This window comes from Mastacembelus armatus, chromosome 12, assembly GCF_900324485.2.
Source record: "Mastacembelus armatus chromosome 12, fMasArm1.2, whole genome shotgun sequence".
In the NCBI taxonomy this organism is placed as follows: Eukaryota; Metazoa; Chordata; class Actinopteri; order Synbranchiformes; family Mastacembelidae; genus Mastacembelus; species Mastacembelus armatus.
In genome coordinates this window covers 13,543,177-13,564,020 of record NC_046644.1, presented here as the reverse complement: position 1 = coordinate 13,564,020, position 20,844 = coordinate 13,543,177, and the positions used below count along the sequence as shown (strand labels likewise).

At 38.4% G+C, this 20,844-nt stretch overlaps 1 protein-coding gene across 1 annotated transcript in view; it reads left to right on the top strand.

The window, feature by feature from the left end:
• astn2 (astrotactin 2) overlaps positions 1-20,844 on the top strand; it is a 226,584-nt gene that overhangs the window by 143,308 nt on the left and 62,432 nt on the right. The window contains exons 12-13 of the mRNA XM_026297778.1: positions 7,239-7,405; positions 9,467-9,655. Of these exons, the coding sequence (XP_026153563.1) occupies positions 7,239-7,405; positions 9,467-9,655 (356 nt within the window). The remainder of the gene's footprint in view (positions 1-7,238; positions 7,406-9,466; positions 9,656-20,844) is intronic.

Sequence of the window (20,844 nt, the reverse complement as noted above, 5' to 3'; positions counted from 1 at the left end):
ACCCTCATTCCCTAATCCCTCTGCCCACCATCGTCTGCATGTCTCCACAGTCGGGTGTTCCTGACAACTGAGCATCATGACTCGCCCTGCTCTGTTGCACAGCACAGCTCAGTTTACCTCATTACTATTGAATTTCAATGCTTTATGGTTTAAAGCAAATGCACTATAATAATTCTTTCATCGTTTAACTTCAACACTGTTGGTTAATGCCAGATCAAATGTGTTATTTCACTACAGAGATCCACTTTACCCTGCTACCACTTAAGGTGGGCTTTAAGATATGTGTGCAAAGGAATTCTGTTCAGTCAAGCCTTTAGACGGAAATGTTAGTAAATATAACAGTAAAACTAAAACAGTGTCATACATTCATAGAATCTAATTCTGGTGTGCAGTCACTGAATATTCAAGGCTTTTGATCGGGTGAAAATATTTATGATCAACATCGGGGAACAAATGTACCATAATTGTATCATAATTACAAATTTAAGGGACATGGTCCCCTAGGGTGTGAGTCAAGTGTTTTTGAATTATTTGGCAATATGAATTTTTTAATTGAACTCAGTCTCAGTCAGTTCAATCTGTTTCACCTCCAAACCAGAGCAAATATTAAATGAACAGGTAAGGAGTTGTTAAATCATGCAGGCTTTATTCCCAACCAGAGAAAGATTGATGTTTCGATCATCTCAGGCTTCAAATAATTTAACATACTTAGGTTGAGTGTTTTTGGACAGAAGAGTGAGAGAAGATACCACGGCAAGATTGTAATGTCAGAAGAAGCAGATAATATTCACTGCTTACTTGTTTCAGTAAATTGCTGGTATTTCTGTAGTCCATTCAGTGATATCACAAGGAGGTGCACTTATATACAGTGGGTACGGAAAGTATTCAGACCCCTTTAAATGTTTCACTCTTTGTGTCATTGCAGCCATTTGCCAAAATCAAAAAAGTTCATTTTATTTCTCATTAATGTACACTCAGCATCCCATCTTGACAGAAAAAAACAGAAATGTAGAAATTTTTGCAAATTTATTAAAAAAGAACAACTGAAATATCACATGGTCATAAGTATTCAGACCCTTTGCAGTGACATTCATATTTAACTCACATGCTGTCCATTTCTTCTGATTCTCCTTGAGATGGTTCTGCTCCTTCATTGGAGTCCAGCTGTGTTTAATTAAACTGATTGGACTTGATTAGGAAAGGCACACACCTGTCTATATAAGACCTTACAGCTCACAGTGCATGTCAGAGCAAATGAGAATCATGAGGTCGAAGGAACTGCCCAAGGAGCTCATAGACAGAATTGTGGCAAGGCACGGATCTGGCCAAGGTTACAAAAGAATTTCTGCAGCACTCAAGGTTCCTAAGAGCACAGTGGCCTCCATAATCCTCAAATGGAAAAAGTTTGGGATGACCAGAACTCTTCCTAGACCTGGCCGTCCAGCCAAACTGAGCAATAGTGTGAGAAGAGCCTTGGTGAGCGAGGTAAAGAAGAACCCAAAGATCACTGTGGCTGAGCTCCAGAGATGCAGGAGGGAGATGGGAGAAAGTTCCACAAAGTCAACTATCACTGCAGCCCTCCACCAGTCGGGGCTTTATGGCAGAGTGGCCCGACGGAAGCCTCTCCTCAGTGCAAGACCCATGAAAGCCCGCATAGAGTTTGCCAAAAAACACATGAAGGACTCCCAGACTATGAGAAATAAGATTCTCTGGTCTGATGAGACCAAGATGGAACTTTTTGGCGTTAATTCTAAGCGGTATGTGTGGAGAAAACCAGGCACTGCTCATCACCTGCCCAATACAATCCCTACAGTGAAATATGGTGGTGGGAGCATCATGTTGTGGGGGTGTTTTTCAGCTGCAGGGACAGGACGACTGGTTGCAATTGAAGGAAAGATGAATGTGGCCAAGTACAGAGATATCCTGGAAGAAAACCTCTTCCAGAGTGCTCAGGACCTCAGACTGGGCCTAAGGTTCACCTTTTAACAGGACCATGACCCTAAGCACACAGTTAAAATAACAAAGCAGTGGCTTCGGAACAACTCTGTGACCGTTCTTGACTGGCCCAGCCAGAGCCCTGACCTAAAGCCAATTGAGCATCTCTGGAGAGACCTGAAAATGGCTGTCCACCAACGTTCACCATCCAACCTGACAGAACTGGAGAGGATCTGCAAGGAAGAATGGCAGAGGATCCCCAAATCCAGGTGTGAAAAACTTGTTGCATCATTCCCAAGAAGACTCATGGCTGTACTAGCTCAAAAGGGTGCTTCTACTCAATACTGAGCACAGGGTCTGAATACTTATGACCATGTGATATTTCAGTTTTTCTTTTTTAATAAATTTGCAAAAATTTCTACATTTCTGTTTTTTTCTGTCAAGATGGGGTGCTGAGTGTACATTAATGAGAAATAAGATGAACTTTTTTGATTTTGGCAAATGGCTGCAATGACACAAAGAGTGAAAAATTCAAAGGGGTCTGAATACTTTCCGTACCCACTGTATTTGTCTCTTTATATATCTCTGTATATCTGTGGCAGAGGCTTATTTCAAAACATCCAGGGAGGGCATCGATTTTAAATGTGCCAAATACTATTGTTTATATAATTTCTCTTCTGACATAAACAAACATAATTGATCATGTTTCCACTGTTTTCATTAAAGGGAGCAAAATAACAGCAGTTTTGTATATATGCCTTAGGTGATCAAGCTGAGCTGAGATCAGCATAGTCTGGTGCAGTTTCAGGTGTCATCTGTTGTGTTGCCACCAATACAGAATGGTGGATGACAAAAACAAAATGCCCTTGAACAGTCTGCATAGTGTAAAATTGACAGACCTGTTAGTGTGTGAACTAAAACAAGGCAGTATTTTTCATATGTATACATCTCGATATACTGTGTGTGTGCATATGTACAGCACTTGCACAGACAAAATAAGAGGATAAAAATGCAGAACAGACAAGTTAAATGCATCTTAAATAGGAATTCTTTTATGCCTTTAGGCAAGACCATTCTCAGCTAGGAGACAACTGTGTGGTTTTTCACCGAAGATTAAGTATGAAGTATAATTCACATGAATATGAGGAACAAACAGCTGGGTTGAGAATTCCTGTCTCTCAACTGGGGACTGTATTGCACCCTCGCAAGTTTTTTGCTCTTGCAGCAATAAAACTGTTGTGCCTAATTTAACACATTTGAGCAGCAGTGGAGCTGCAGGGCATGCATCTTTGCCACCTCTAAACCAGATTAGGCTGTCAAATATGCTTTTAGAGTGCTTGATTTTTTTTTTTTTCTGTCACCAGTCAGCGTGATTTAGAGCTCTGCTGTTTTGAAGCGTTTTTTGATATATGCACTGTTTTGACTCATCTTCTTTAAAACATCTAATTTTCATATTATCCTTCTTTTGAGTCTTCACTGTGTTTATAGCATTTCCCTCACCATCTTACACTGTAATTTCCAAAGGTTGCAGTGGGAAAATAAATAATTCTTGATTGCTGTTCATAATTTTCTTGCTGTCTCTTCTTTCTCTGAAATGAGTGATGCCCACAATGTATGACCATCCAGCATCTTAATTTTGACAAGGTCATTATGAGTTCTCAATAGATTATGCTTAGTTCATGATTAAAGCTGAGGGCACTAATGGGTGATTAGGAAAATGAATTGCATTCATTCAGAATGTGAACTTTAATTTGTAGGGTTGATCTATGTGCAGCATATAATATATTGAGAGATGTAGGTATGTGCACTTTCATGCATACTTACCTTACCTTTTTTCATTTTTCTTTCATTTCTTCAAACCTGCTTACCCTGTACATTTAATCCCCAAAGTATACTCAAGAGTGAAATACCATCACTCTGGCACTTAATGGCATCATAAAATTCTCATTTGTAATATCCCTGGGGAATATATGCATAGTCAACCCCTGGTGTTTTATGTTGCTTTCTTATGCCGACACTCTGGGATAAAGAAGATGCAGGTGTAAAACAGAGAAAAGATAATATGTAAACATCCAGTCCATCCAGTTTAACATAGTAATTTAAATTACTAATTATAGGTGATTGAATTTGTAGTTATATAAGCACAAAAATGCACACACACACACATATCCATACATGTGCCTCTTTTTGTATTGTCTTTGAATGATGTAATACTTAATAATTGCTAAATTTCCAAATTCTATCATTTTCTATGACTGATCAGATGCCAAGTTGGTAATTACAGTAACAGCATCTCAGTCAATAAAGTTGTTTCTGTGTTTCTAGGGTAAGTGTAACACATCTCTTGGCCTGTTCTCTTTATGCTGCCGGTGCAGTATCACCACAGAAGAACGGACTGAAATTAATTTATCTGAAATGTAAATCCTCTCCCTCCCCAGCCTTTTTGTCTTTTGAGAGTTGTCCGAGCAGAAAGAAAAAGCATCTAGTGGGCTGTGCTAATGTCTAACCTTAAGTCCTTTCACTCAGCCTCAGACTTCTGAAATACAGACACCTATTCCCATAGCTCCGCCTCAGTGTGATGAATGGCTCCAATGTTGTTCTGGTGAGGAAGTTAGCATTGCATTCATGAAATACAGTTAATGGATCTGAGACCGGAGAGCTTTCCCTTTGAATGTTGAACATATGGGACTTTGTCCAAAATGTGCATGTGTGAACAATGTGTAATATTTATTACGTTTTTTTTTTTTTTTTTTTTTTGCTTGGCAGTGGTTCTTTTAAAAAATCAAATATGCTATCCATCAATTGGTCTGTTCTTTTTTCTAAGCTGCAGCTCAATCATGTCTTAGTATCCCATTTTGTTGTTGCAGTTTTTTTTTTTTGACTTAATTTCTTCCTTAATTTCCCTGTCCTGTATTTTATATCCTTTATTAAAATCAACCAAATGAGGCCTTTAATTGCTTTTGTGACCCAAAGTTTATTACAAAGGAAAATCTTAATTTGTTTACGGTGGATCTCGGGAACATTGCAGAACAAAATGTTTTGACATTTGAGATTTGTTAGATTTGTCTATAGTTGGAGGAGGATTTGACGCTCTCCAGTATGCACTGCCTGTACAGTGCTGAAGGCCAAGAAAAACAAATTTTCCTAGATTTGTTTATGTTTTTACCCTTTAGCACAGTCTGAATAGAAGAGGAAAACAACATTGTCATTCGATAGTCCCACTATAGAGCCTTTATTTTGTTGCTTTCTATGACATGTGTAATAATAAAAAAAAAAGTATTAATCACTGATTTTAAACAGCACCCACTAAAATGCTTAGGGCTATGGTAAAATAAACTGCAGATATTGACAATTTTCTGATATAAAAACGGAAACATCTCAAGCTTGTGATGACTAAAGTCCAGTGAGTAGCTCAGCAAAAACCACCTCTGGGTATAAGTTGAGTCCGCCTGTGTCACTCAGTCAGGATTTTGTAAACGGCAAGACACAGGCTTTCCCGTATCTGTCTTGTTATCCAAAGCCATTTGAGCACAACAGTGAAAGCACTTCTTCTCTTTTTGTGTCTCCTGAAGCTTTTTTTCCTCATACATAAAAAATGGTAACAAATAGGTTTTATTGTCTGTACTTTGGGCAGGAGCAGACCAACTCTTTTTATGTATAACTAAAACACAACACCTATAAACAATATTTTACTGTATGTCATCATGCCTCACACACCCACAATGAATCCCACACAGGACATGAGAAACCACAGATGAGTCAGAGTGGCCGTCAGTGAGATTGGTTGGACAATGCTCTATAAAGTGTGAAATAATCTCAGTCTCTAACATTCTTCATTTCAACCCAACAGATCTGTTGTATCAGTGCTCTCAAAAAAGAAATTCCAGCAGCTTGCAGCTCTGAGAAAAGTGATGTGTTGGTTGTTAGAAACAACACATTTTCAGCATGTGGCTGATGTCAGGGAGTGTAAATTGATTGTTGGATTCTATCCCTGTCAGATATTAAAAATATGCAGGTTTCCATAGTGACCATAGACTATTTATAGTATCTATTGCTGTATATGCATCCATGTACATGTGACTTTTAAATATGTGCTGTTCTAGCATCAAGTCTCTCATTCATTAGGATTCAGTGTATGATATGACACATTACTACCGGTGAAACTTAGACAATTACAGAAAGTCTGTCAAGTGACAATAAAGTGACAAAGAAGGATCATGACTTACTAAAGAAACATTTAAGAAATAATATAGCATTAAAAGTATGGAAATATAATCTGAAGGTTTAATTCAGTAAGTAACTAAATCCTGTTCTAGTTGTTTATAATTTGATCAACTAAACTTTAAAGTAAACTTAGTTGACTTTCTTTACCTGTCAAAACTCTTTACAATCCTCATTTCGCTTCCTTTCAACACATTAGTCGAGTCAGCAGAAAAGTTCAGTCTTTTTGTTTATATCTGAGATAGTTAATGCAGCCCAAATCATGAACAATAGGTTATTAATTCTACAAGTTATTAATGGTAAGACAAATGACTAGCTTTGTTGTAGGATGCATCTGCTGTTGTTGCATTCATTTTTAATTTGCGTTTCATATACTGAAATTCATTAAACACTTTATAACCCCACGCTTTTGTACATGACCGCTGACTTGGCTTGAGAGAGTCTCAATACTGTCAGTGTCCTTAGAAAATGAAGAAAACTGAAATTATTAATGCTTCTCGCAGTCTATTTATCCATTTACTAGATTTTATTAGATAATTCCCTTTTTTTCCTGTTTATTGCTGACATTCCTTGTTATCCTGGGGACCAGACATCCACGTCTCCACTGGTAAACACAGTCTCCTGTCACTCTTTTCCACCTGCCAGTGTGTTGTCTCATCAGGCGAGCATAATGCCTGGAGTTTTGTTTCTGGCTTGAAAAAACAAAACATAGACCACTGTGTCAACTCAAACTGTGATTCTAAAGTGATTTGATGATTCTAGACTATCAATTGGTAGTGCTTTTTTTTTTTAATCACTAAAAGATTATCATGTTCTCGTTATTCTATGAAATAAGATAACTGACATCTTTTATTCTTCATACCTTGGAAACATTCCTTCTTTCTCGAAATCCCAATGCCCACTTCTCCTCTCTTATCTCTCTCGTTTTGCTGTCTATGCCTCCTCAGTGTTGCCTGATCCTGATTAAAATGCATATGGTGACCTCTCTTCTCTCTCTCTCTAATCTATCCCTTCTTCCTACCCTTCTCTCTACATCTCCCTCCCCCACCTCTCCTCCTTTCTCTGTCTCTCTTTTCTAACAGTGTCCTGAGGGGCTGAGGCCAATGAAGGATGGCTCAGGTTGCTATGACTACTCCAGGGGCATTGACTGCACGGATGGCTTCAATGGAGGCTGTGAACAGCTGTGTCTCCAGCAGCTCGTGCCCCTTGAAGATGACCCCAGTTCCAGCAACGTGCTCATGTTTTGCGGGTGAGAATAAGAGTAAAAAAAAAAAAAAACTAACTAAACTAAATGGTGTCTGCAGGCTGGAATAAAACTTCATTACAAAATTGGTTTTATGAGTGACATTTCAATCGAGAAATTCTTTCTCATGCAAATAAATGCATGAAAGAAATTAGATGCGTCAATAAAAAATAATCAGTGACTAGATAATCCCTAAATCACAGTTGTATTTCCCCAGGATGACAAAAAAAAACATCAGTTTAATATACTTTTATAGTTTTTAGAGTTTTACTGTATCACTAAGTCTACAAGTTACAACTTTATTCTATCCTCTGGCCAGTTCTGAAGGCAAACTTTTTTAAATGTTTCATATATTCTGTATAAAGTTTAAATAGTACAAATACAAGCAGTATCTACCACAACAGGTACAGTACAGTGTTTTCTCAGCAGGTCTCCCATTTGGCTGGAGTATTTCAGTTCAGTAGTTCACTTTTTCAGTGTAGGTTTTTAAAGTTTAAACCTGAATTCTGGACCTTGCTGACTGCACTTCATGCACATTATTCAGTAACACAGTCACTCTATGTACAGTACATCCAGTTCCTCATCCCACACATTCCACCCAACTGGTATACTGTATATGGACTGGGGAAGCCTTTTGAGAAGCTTCCCTGAAAGTGCGATAGTGTCAAATGGCAAAGAAATCTCCAGTTCGTTTCCACATGAAAAAACATTATACTGTAGCTCTGGAGGGCCATGCAGATATTCCCTAACAGTGTATGGTATTTCAGCAGTACCCAAGTTAGGGGCCAAATACATAGCAAGAAATAACATTCCACACTTATATTTGCTGCTAGCCTTCATCCCTAACACAGCTGGAAGGATGGATCAGTGGGTTCAGTGTGTGTGTGCCGTGTCTACTCGTTTGTAGCGCTACTGCAATACATTTTACACTTACTGATTCACCTCCAAGTTATTAGGTATGATTTTTGTTTAGTGAAAATTTCAAGTTTTTGGCCAATTTGAAGATGCTGATTTGTTAACTAAAATTAAAAATGATCAGTGATCACCACAGTGCTGCCATGACTGACACAAGGAAACTATAAATACTTGGATATATGCAGCTCCTGACAATGCCTGCGGTTTCTGGAAACTTAATAGAAGTAGACTGACAGGTGAAGTATATCCCAATTCTTCTGGAGCTATGCAGGTTCAGAGTGTGGGGTGGCATAATTTTCCCCTGAACATTAGGTTACCTTACACAATGGAACAGCTGATATTAAAATGCAATTTATAGCACTTTACCTTATGTCTTCACTGCAGTTGAATTCATTTATCAATGTGTAAGACTCAGAAAGCTCAATTTGTTTTTGTCACTGAAAAACACTGATCTCATCAGTGTGCAGGTACCTACAACAATCATTGTTGCACAGTGGCATAGCTTGAGCCATTAATGGTGGAGTCTCCTTTTCGACTGAGGCACAGATCGGATCAAGTGTATGAGCTTAAACCTCAGCAACAGCAGCAGATATTCAACCCCTCATGTAAGGGAGGATTGTGCAGATAAATGGAGGTGATGTGATAATTGTGACTGACTGCACAGTCTGCTGAATTCTGCCCCATTGGAGACTGTTTCTATCAGAGTGTTTAGGTCCACAATCTATACATACATACAGTGACAATTGCAAATACACTGCTTTGCTATTGTTAAAAAGAATTTTGTCTGCAGCAATAGGAGTCAGATTGTTTAGAAAAAAAGTAACAACCTAATAACATTTTTGTTCAGGATATATTCTTATTGCTATATTTGTACTGTATTTAGGTGGGTGGGTGGGTGGTTTCCATAGTTTAATGATTCTGTAAGTGGTGTACACATTGCACAATGGCCAAAGGAAAGGACAAATATATTGCTTTGTCTTGGTAATTGGTTGATTAAAGTTGTAAAATAGAAACATCTTTGTAGTCATCCACACCCAGCTCATTTTCTAATGTTTTTGCCAGCAACTGTACATATCATTTAATCTCAAGTGTTAACAGGTGTAAAGGGGTTTACATATTATACATTGTATTGACAACTCTTCCCCCCCTCAGGTGTGTGCAGGAGTACAGACTGGCAGGTGACGGGCGCTCCTGCCTGCTGCAGTCAGACAACTGTGAGGGACCAAAATGCCCCAGGCAGGATGTCCACTTCAATGACACCCTGTTTAGCGAGATGCTGCATGGATACAACAACAAAACCCAACAAGTCAACTTGGGACAGATATTCCAAATGACCTTCCGGTAACCGCACACATTTACACTTACACAGATGCATGACTATTATCAGAATACATAATGCATTTTCTTGTTGTTTTGACTTACATTGTATCTTAATTATGATCATGTCTCATGGTTTTTCTATTGGTCTTTTTATCTCTATTTTGAAAAGCATCAAGTTATTATTTCAGTCCACCAGTGCAGATTTAGCTTAGAATCTTCCCCTGAGTCCTGTTGTTTGACATCGTAACTGTTTACATTTTTCTGAATCTGAGAAGAAATGTCATCAGGAGTAACGGTCCTCTTTTCAGTTTTGGGTTGTAGGAGCGATAGAAAGGCTTGAGATCTCAGTGGAGCTGCTTTGAGAATCAGTAGTCAGGGTTTGCTGTATCTGTGTTTGCACAGATGTGTATATACTGTATGTGTGTGTGTGTCAGAGAGAGAAGAGGATGAGACTGATGGTTGAGTAAGGATTGAGACTTATCCCATGGCAGTTCTCCCTAAACTGTCAGCTCTCTAAAAACCTGGCTCATACTGATAAGTGACATGCTGTTTGTGGCGAAACGCTCCTGTAATCAAAAGAGAGATGATGAAGGCCTATCTATGCGCAAATGGAAAACCATCAAAACATACTCAACCTATAGATATTGCTCTTTCTGTGTCGTTTATTCACTCTCTCACTCATAGACACATACCATACTAGACACTGACACAGTATAACGTGAAATACTTTTCTTCTGTTCTGCCCTATAGTGGCTCTAGCATGGCTAAACAGAGCCACACGATCTCTTTCATGTAGGGCTTTAGGCTCAGGCCTTTGTTGTATATACCGCTATGAAGCAGGAATTCTACAGTATACATGGCGCACTATACTGGATACAACATTTCTGCACATTAAGAAATTGCACATTCAAATTCATCATTTTCATTTATAAATGTGTTTAAATAATCATAAAATCATTTAAAATGCAAAAGAAATTTAATCTGAATGTATGGAAAATAGATCAGAATATATACACATATATGCACATATATTTATACACACACACACACACACATATTTATATATACATATATTACATTAAAATCTGCTTCTCTGGCATCCAGTATCATGAGTAACTATGATCACTCATAGAGCTGTAAGCTAAAAGGGACTTATCCATCTTAAGAGAATTTGTGGAAATGACTGACATGCCTACAGTCTAATATGGGAAAAGAACTTGAGCCCAAAGTTTCAAGAGGCTCACTCAGTTGGGAAGTACTTCTAATATGCCAAACAGGGCACAGTTTGACAGATAAAACAAAGGTGCTGTTTGAGGATTTTAAAAACCAGGGGAAGCATGCAGACTTTATCCATTTCCCCTTAAGCAGTGGAGAGCACAGTGGGCCTCCAGACTCCAGCTCTATGCACTGGGTTACATCAAACTGTGTCCCGTAGAGGGATTTGCACTCAAGCCAGGATTGTGGGGAGGTTATGCACACGACAGGTTTAAACACCTTGGTAGATTCAAGACTCACTAGCCATGCAATGAAAGCTCAGAATATCCCTTGTATTTATATGAAAGTACATGGCACTCTTAGGAAAAAATCCAAAATCAGGTCGTTTTGTTGTTTTTTGACAGATATGTTTTGGCTCCTGCTGTTTTCAACACTTGCACAGATTTAAATGTGATCTCTTGCTGTTTTCAACACTTGCATAGATTTAAATGTGATCTCTTGAAATCCTGAAAAATGTCTCACTGATAAGGCCAGATTTCATCACACGTCCTCGTGTGTTGAAAAGTCACCCCTGCAAAATCAGTGGTTGTTTATCTTTCTCAGAAGTTAATCAGTATTGTTACACTGCACTTTGCTGTGAGATATCTGTAAAATAGAGACAAGCTAATTTTTCTTTTTCCCCCTTTCTCAGCCTTCATTTTATCACACCTGTGCAATTTGCACCTGCTCCTGGAAGCTAGAAAAATTTCCATGCTAATTGCAAGATGCATACTTAGTCACACTTATCATGTCCCCGCAGTTAGGGGCATACTTGACTGATTACATGCAGATGACAAGGCAAAGTGCACTTCCAGGCTGATGTACCTTTTTGGATAAATAACACACATGTCTCCAGGTGCAGAGTGCATCTGAAATGAAGTGCAAAAAGCATTTATGCAAACAAGGCAAAAAAAAAAAAAAAGCACTCAGAAGTTACTCTCAGAATCCATGATTGAACTCAGCACTTAATTGGGGGAAAAGGCTGTGTTTATTGTTCACCAGTAGGTCTTCTCTCTCCACAACTGTTGTTTCATCTTTGTTTTAGGAGCTTGATCAGATTTGATCAGATTTATTTGTTAAGTTTGAAAGACACATTGAGCTAGTCATTCTAAGTCTAGCTAGACAAGCAAAGCACACAGGAGTATAATACTTGACTCCTTGTGCCTCTAATTAAACATGTATTACTGTCATCTCTCTAAAGTCCTCCTGCTGTATCCGAAATCCAATGTGTCTTTTGTCAAAAGAAAAATAGCTTTGTCTTTTGAATGACTCTCTGCCATAAGATTTTGCTTCACACTCAGTGCAAACACATTATAGTAGTATGGTACTGTTTTTATTCTCATCAGTTTCTCCACTTTCCTTCAGCTGCCTTTGATATGCAGATGCAAGTCTTATCCCATAGCCCTGCATCTTTTTCTTTCTCTCACCTCCACTGTCTACAGATTCTCTACCTTTCACACCACCACATTCCCTTACAGAAGCAATTCAGTGTGAAATGTTAGCTGCATGAGATAAATTTTATGTTTTGCGTCACAGCTTCATATGTAGCTGTTTAATCTGATATACTACCCATGATTTATGACTTCTTATAGCATGCATTTAGTTTTAAGTTGGTCTCACTTTGCTGGCCTCTTGAAGTGGGCCATGGGAATGACTTTTGCAAATAGCAGTTGTGAAATTACAGACTAATACAATGCAAAATAGGAATGAACCTGGGTGATAAAGTTACATGTGTTGATGTGAAAGTCTTGGGAGAGAACAATTCCATTACAATCTGACTGCAGCATCATTACTGTATGTAAAGATATGAAAAGAGAATGTGCACAACAGAGAATGTATATGTAGTTATCTAATTTAAAATGTTCTTCCTGTGAACTGGCAGTGTATGCCGTCTAATTACAAGTTATCTTTTTTATCGACAGCACTCCCTATCCTGATATCCAGATATATAAATACACACTTGCCTCTTCATTCAATAATCAAAACAGTTTGGAGAAAAACACTTTCTGTCAAGAGTCCCATTCTTTTAATTTAGAGTTCAGTTTAGTCCTTTTGCACTCTTATATGGACAGTAATAACATCCTGCCACTTACACAGACATGTGGATAGTCAGCGCTAATGACTGTCCATCAGTACTAAAATGTTTATTCTTGGCTGTGACACATGAATTGCCACGCCTTTTCAAGGCACACATATGCACTATATGTAAATGTGTGCTGACACTGGAAAAAATAGCAGATAGGCAGTATTCAGTGGTCATTTAGTGGAGGGGGACAAATAGCAAGACACAGTACACACACATATTGACACACTATTTGATGTACTGAGTAGTACTTAGAAATTTTGGGCACGCAGTGGAGAAACAAATACAAAAGGCTGGTTCCTTCCAAGTAAGGCAAATTTGAACTTGAAGCTACTCATAGTGCAGAGGTCATTGGACCTGATCTGAAATACTTCCATTGCTAAACCCACCTGAATCCACAAACACATTATCAAAAGGAGAGGCCAGATCCTGCGACACTGACAGATACATGTTGCACCCACACCTAACAAGCAGCAGCAGTTGGAAAGAGCAGGAATACATATAATCTTTCCCCTGCACTTCACAGTTCACAATCTCTCTCTCGCCTCAAAAAACACATTTTTTTTCCCAGCAATCACCACATGATCAGAGCAAAGCTGGTCTATTTGAACACACTAAATACTCAACAGCTGCAGTTGAAGATAACCCTACGCACACAGATTTATAACTATTCCAATCTTGATAGAGAACATAATGATATTACAAATGACCATGAACAAGTTAAGATACACTGTATATGTCATATCTCATTTCTTTTGTAAATATAAAAGATCTTGTGGTAGATGAGTGAAGTTGCTTGTGATAAATATCTCATCTCAAGCGTCAGTAAGAAATTAGTCCCGTCTGAATCAGACTTGTGTGTTCGTCTTTTAATAGACAGGCACTCTGTCTTGAGTGTTTCTGTCCTTTCTGAACAGTTGCACAGCAAGAATGTACCACAGTGAACTGTTAGAAGGTATGGTTATGACAAATGAGACGCAGTGGTTGACAAGGAGAAGAAAAATAAGTTTCACCTGCTTTGTGAAAGTGATGCTGCCACCCTTGTCACTCTGATGTCGAAGTTGCTTTTTCACAAAAAGAAAAAAATACAGTACAGAAGAAAAGAGACAAACCCGCTTTTGATAGGCACTCTACTAACTCCTTACTGATGCTCACCCCTCAAACTAAGACAACACCACAACATGAATAATTTGTGAATCTGGCAGCCCACAAAGCTCATAGGCACAAACACAGCCACATATCCATGTTCCTGTGTAATTTTCAGTAATTATCTCCTTGGTGCACAAACAGTAGCTTCTGCTGGGGAGTTCAGTCAATACACATTATAAGGCAATTTCTTCTACTCATAATGAGTAGCCATGAGACAGGGAGGCAGACTGCTGAGGTTAAGGGTTAAGCTGCTCAAGGTTGAAGATGTGAAGCTTCTTCGTTCTGTTCCTAAAATAAGTGGTCTGTTTGCTCTATCTTTTGCCAGATCCCAGCACTGAATTTAATTTGTATCTTTTGATTCTTGTCCGCACGCGTAGTGTATGTGAGTCAGGCAGATATATGGGCTCATGCAGAGATACGATATGTGTGTTTTTGCGTAGTTTTTCCTGTATTCCAGTCGTGTTTCAAGACAATTAAAAAAAAAAGACAAAGATAGCATAGCATTGAAGCACCAATGATTACTCTGGTCGCTTTTGCATATTTTAAATGAATTCATTTGTCATTAACTTCACTCACTAAATAGTCTATTATTGCACACTGTCAGGTCTATGTATACACTTTTAGTTGTTATTGCTTTTAAATATGGCAGTGTAAGTTGTATAGGTTTTTGACTGCTATTCTCAACTAGAACATTGAAATATTTGATAATAATAATATCCAGACAACTGTCTTAAAATGTTTTGGCGTAGGTAAAATATAAAATTATCAAGTCATACATATTTGATTGATTAATTTACAGGGTCAGCATTCAGTTAACAGCAAACCTTTAAGAAAAAAATCAGTGTGACTTAGTGGACAAAAGGTCAGCACATTTTCGAGATTGCAGAGGATTTGCATGCATATTCGCTCAAACATTTGTGTGGGTTTGTGTTTAGCTTTAAGCGGGTATGTTTGCTTGTGTGAGTCAGTCCGCATGCATACATAAGTGTGATCATTCCCAAGGCAGTCACTCTCTGCTCAATAACTCACATGGCAAGGCAAGGCCTAATGGACCCTACCCTAATATCAGCTAATGTCAGAGAGGCTTATAGCTGGCAACCTGCATTTTAACTGGAGAGAGCAAGAGAGAGGTGGATTGATAAGAGTCACAAAGGAAAATGAACAGGGAAATAAATGTAAAGATAAAAGCCTAGTGTAAATCAAAAGAGCAAAACTTTCCAGAGTGAGACAAGTGCAAAGAGTAAATGTGAGAGAAATGCAAAATAGTAAAATAGATACAGTAACAGAAGTGCAGCATATGGGACCTCTCAAGCAGACTGGACTGAAGCAGTAGTCAAACATCACACAGGTGTAGGTAAACCATGCAGGGAGTAAAAGAGTGCAAGGAAGCAAATAGACTTTGTATATTAAAATACTTTACACAGCTTCACTCATCATTAAATAACAATCCTTTAAAAATGTAATTGTAGTAATCAGCAATATTTGCTGCAAAAATTGACATTCTCTGTTAGTTTATCATAGGAGCTAAGCATGTGATCCCCAAGCCTTGTGGTACTTCTGTCATAGTCATTTATAACAAGAAGGTAAAGCCTTGTGCATGCATATACAATAAATTCTTCTATGTCCTTTTTATATACCAGGCTTATGAAAATGTGTTAATACTTTACACGTGTTTGAATTGTTTTCATGATATTTTCAAATGTACTTTTTATTCTGCCCCTAAAGAAATACATTTGAGGACTCACAGATGACTGACAGATGCCCCTATTTACAGGCTTTGCCTTGGTCAGTGATTACTGGTTATGTCATGGTTTTTGTAAAGAAACAATTACATGACCCATTTTGGCAAAAATGATTTTGAAAGAAAAATATCAGTATTCTGTCTGAAGCCAAACATTGGACATCACTGCCATTTTTAGCAAAATTCTGTCATTGTAGAACGTTTTGGATTAATGGACAAAGACCCTTGTATCTCAAGAAAAAAATCATTAAGTCCCCTTTGTCCAAAATGTAGTTCCTTTTTGTACCTCATTATGGAAAGACAGTTATATGTGCCCAGCCTTACACATTGAAACTTTACCACTGGTTGTAATACTCCCCATAGTGAGTAGAGGCGTTTTCTAAACTCTCCTGTCAGTGGGAGCATATTGGTGTAATGTTTCCTGGAGATTTTCCTATCATGCTTTGCAATCCTGTGAAAGCTGGTGTATGAATCTGAAACTCTTCTGGCAGAGAATTTTGACCATGCAGGGACCAGGATACATTAACGATATTGGAGATTGCCACTATCGACTCGGTTTCCAGTCATTGTCACTTACAGTATTTCAACTGTTCAGAAAAAACACTGAAACTGAGGAAGAGAAAGGACAACAACTGCAAGGAGGAAAGCCAAAGTCTCTAGTCCAGCTGAAGTAGTTTTACACAGTCTGATTCAACCAAAGTGCTAATTCATCATGAAAATGCATTTTCATTGATTAAACAGCTTCTTCATTTGTCCACTTAGAGACATTGCAGTTACACAGAAAATTTGACAACATACTCAATTTATCTTGTACATGTTTTTGTAAACTCACTCCCAAGCTGCTCTCTGAAACATTTACCTTGTGAAGTTATAAATTTCCATTTCACATAAATTATGTTTCGGGAGGAACCAGAACCAAGGACAATAATTTTGTGTATTTAATTAACTTAGCTGGTGGTAATGTTGTGCAGCCTTGCTGTACTGATAAAATCACTTGCATGTGGCAGCCAGTGAATCAATAGTAGACTGCGGGGTGAAAAATGAGAATATGCTGCATGAAGCATTAAACCTTGAGCTTCAGACTATGATGGAGTCACCTCACAGGGGGTAGCTAACCATGCCAGTTCTCCAAAATGGCTCCCACTGTCAGTGAAGGAAAACTGCATGGAGTAATATGTGGACCAGGGCTAAATCCTTAATTAGTGGCTAGATGGTTTTAGTATTGAATAATGAACTATTACTGCATCAGTGAACTGCAGGGTGGCAGCACTTGTAATTTTGTATCCCCACTGGACTATATCTATCTTAACTTTTTGCGCTCTCCATCTTTTTTCTCCCCATTACCCAGCTCTGCTTTTCTAAGATTGTTGCTTTGTGCTGTGAATTTACCATTCATAAATTATTCATAAATAATTTTAAGCCATTTTGTCAGTTGTATTCAACTGCATGAGGCTTGCTACATTCAGTATTCACCCGCACCCACCTTTGCAAGGCCATACTATAAAGCAGCTAATTACCACTCCTGTGATGTGTTTCCCAGTTCAAGTCTTTTAAGATTGGACTACAAAGCACAGCGATGCTTCAGTTAGTCAAATTACACTGATAGACAGAATACCAGATAACATAATAACATTTAATCATGTCTTTATGTCAGCCATGTCACTCTGCAATTATGTTGCGAAACAAAAGAATACAAAGACTGCCTCATTGTCTTGGCCCATTACTGCAGATCAAATACAAAATGATAGGACTGAGTAAAAATTGTGAAGAGATTCTTTCAAGTCCTTTGTGTATGTTTTATGTATCACAATGGCAGAAAATAAAATGCGGTTTCATATAAGCGGGGCTTCTTTTGGTAGATGAAGGATTTTGGCTTTAGTAATGATGTACACAGCTTGTATACAAAGACACTCACACACTTGCTTAAGTAAACCCTTAGAAAAATTACATGAGTATCAAGGTCTGCTGAGTTTCAGAGCTGGTCTTTGTGCATCTACTATTGTGTAAAGACTCCTGTGGTGAATTTTTCAGGCTGGAGTCACCAATCTGGCAGTGCAAAATTTGAAGAGGCATTTTATTCTATTGTCTTGACAGAAAAAACACTTGTCTTTTGCCTGTTACGTTGTCCTTTTGTCAAAATAGAAGGTGGTTAAACTGCTTTGCCTCTTTACTGATGTGCTAAATTAGACAAGATAACCTCCTGTTGTATTCTGTTGTCCTCTATCAAATTGCTGGAAGTGCAGCTCTGCTTCCAGGCTGATGACATGAGAGTCTGTCAGAGTTTTTAACTGCTGGTTATGTGCCTTGTAGCACTGTGGTGTAGTGAGTGAGTGAATTGGAAAAAAGGGAGACAACAGAGAGAAAGGGAGATAGAGAGAGACAAGAGTTTGTTAGGACAGATAGACACAAATGAGGGGTTTAGAGAAAGTGAGGAAGTGCAAGTGGAATAATAAATAGTGGAAAAGCAATGGCTCTAATCAGTTCCACAGCTAGCTGGCCTGCAAGTGCCCTCACTCTGCATTACCAAGCTTCATCTCTATGGTAATGTTCCTGGCCACCAGAGTTCATTTCCACAATTACCTAAGGCAGGCCAACAGAGATCTCAAGGTAAAAAAAAAAATTAGAAAAAAATATACGTGCACGTTCACGTATTTCAATTGTATGCACGAGCCAAGGTAGTAAAAGTGATGCTGAGTGTATTTGTGTGCGTGTGTGTGTGTGTCTAATGAATAGTGAGAAGAACAATGAGTAATGTAATATTGGTGCATCCCTGCACCAAGACATTTAAATTTTTCAAACTTTTTCTAGCTAAATGAGAAACACGTTATATACTGTATGTCTCACCAGCACTACTATAAGTACTGATTTTGATTGGCCCGACAGCATCTTGCTACTCAGAATACTCAGTTGTCTACTTTGAAGCTTGCATACAAACACACATGCACATAATCATTTGCATACAGAAACTCTGCAGTACATTGTCCATCAGATGCTGGTTTATTGACAGCATTAAATCCCAGGCCTAATCAATATTGACCATAAAAAGTCACCAGATCTCCTCCTCTTAGTGGAATCATTTATCAACTGAACTGTGGCTGTGGCTGTAATAAGAGATTGTGATACAAGTCTCAAGGTAAACATATCTGATTGTTTTATTACACTAGGAATTAGCCTGTTTTCGGATGCTGTCCTTTAATAACTCTCTAATTTTTCATCTGGGGCCTGTGCCCTGGGTGACTGGGTGCTTTATCTTTGTTATGACTTATCCGACAGGGCCCACTCGCACAACGTGTTTATTCAAATAACAGATATTACAGCTATTAAGCATATTACATGCAACTGGATCAGCTACCCACCCGAGCCCTCATAAATCTTTGAATGTGCAGTGCAATAAATTGGTAAATGGCTCTGAAGGCCAAGTATAGCAACATTTTCAAGCAGTGGTAGTGAAAATGACACGAAGAGAGCCAGTTAGATTGACTGATTATGTGATGGCACCCATTAAATGTTTAGTTCAAGGGTTATATGACATAGCAATATCATTCAGCATTCATCTGCAAATTCCTCCCTGTACCTAAATTATAGAAGAGCACACTATCACTTTAGATAATGTGACAAAGAACCTCTATTGTGTGATTAGGGCAACTAGGATAACACAAAATTCAGTTGACCTCAGCTGTATCTGAGTTGGAGTTGGTCTGTGTTTTATAGACAGATTTCTAAGAATTGAGGCTGATAAAATACAAACACTTTGTGTGAGGTACCATGAGGGAAAAAAGCTGTTTTTGGGGAAACTTTTAAATAATTAAGCAATTTGAGGTGCACCGTAGCAGCTGAATGTAACATTTTGGTAAACCAAAATCTTTTCAGGTATTTGACTTTGTTATACAGCCTCCGTTCCACGTTGCCTCATTTGCCGTTTGCATGACGCTGAAAAACAATAAACTTTGGATTCAGACTTATTCTAGGCGCTGTTTTCAGTTTGTCTATGTAGTTATCTTTTTTGCAGATTCTCTGTATTTTATGATAGAGTTTTGAACAAGGCCCTGTTTTTTGTGTCTTTTGTTGAATGCTTCTCTTTCAAATGTTCGGTAATTATCCCATTTAGGAATGAATCCAAACAGCATGACAGCCATAGAAATTACAAACATGCTGTGTCATGTTGGATGTCAAATTTTCTGTCTGTCATTGTGTGGCTTTTATGTCAATGTGGAAAGAGACGATTGCTGGGAGACAACTTATAAATGTTCACCACGTGTATAGCTGGTATTACCCACTTGCAGCTGCACCATGGTATATATTAAAAAGTCTTAAACCCTAGAATACTGATTTATTTTACATGTTAGAAAATGTAGCTAGAGATGCAGCACTGTAGATTGTTTTTCTCACTTTTTAAAATGTTATTTTTTATTCATAGGCAAATCAGAAAGCTAAGGTTTGCAGGCTATTTAAAGTGTCACACTGGTTTCTGTTAGATGTTTTCTTCTACTTAAAGACACATGCCAAAAGCTGACACAAGATCTGGTCAGTACAGGCTTCTTTTCTAAATGTGTATTTTATTTAACCATAAAAATTAACATTGCTTAGAAAAGTGTTTTGTTTGTGGAACTAGAGGCATTGTCTTTCTGTATTTCATGCAAAAGCTCCCTCCTGGTCCCTTCACATCCACCCTGACACCCATACTTTGAATGCTGCAGCCCAGCTTGTCTTCAGCTTCCATAAGTTCTTCTCCAACAAAACCCCCCTCCTAGCTGCACTGCACTGGCACCCAGTGGCTGTTCACATACAGTTCAAAACACTGTTGTTGGCCTACAAGGCTACCACTGGCACAGCACCCACACATCTTCAGATCATGATTCAATCCAACAGTTTCACGCTTAGCTTCTACTTCACTGTATTTCCCTTCTAAATGCGTCAATCTCCACTGACTGTTCAGCCTCGCCTTGGGATGGACTCCTTTGAGGCATCCTAGTGGAGAAGTAA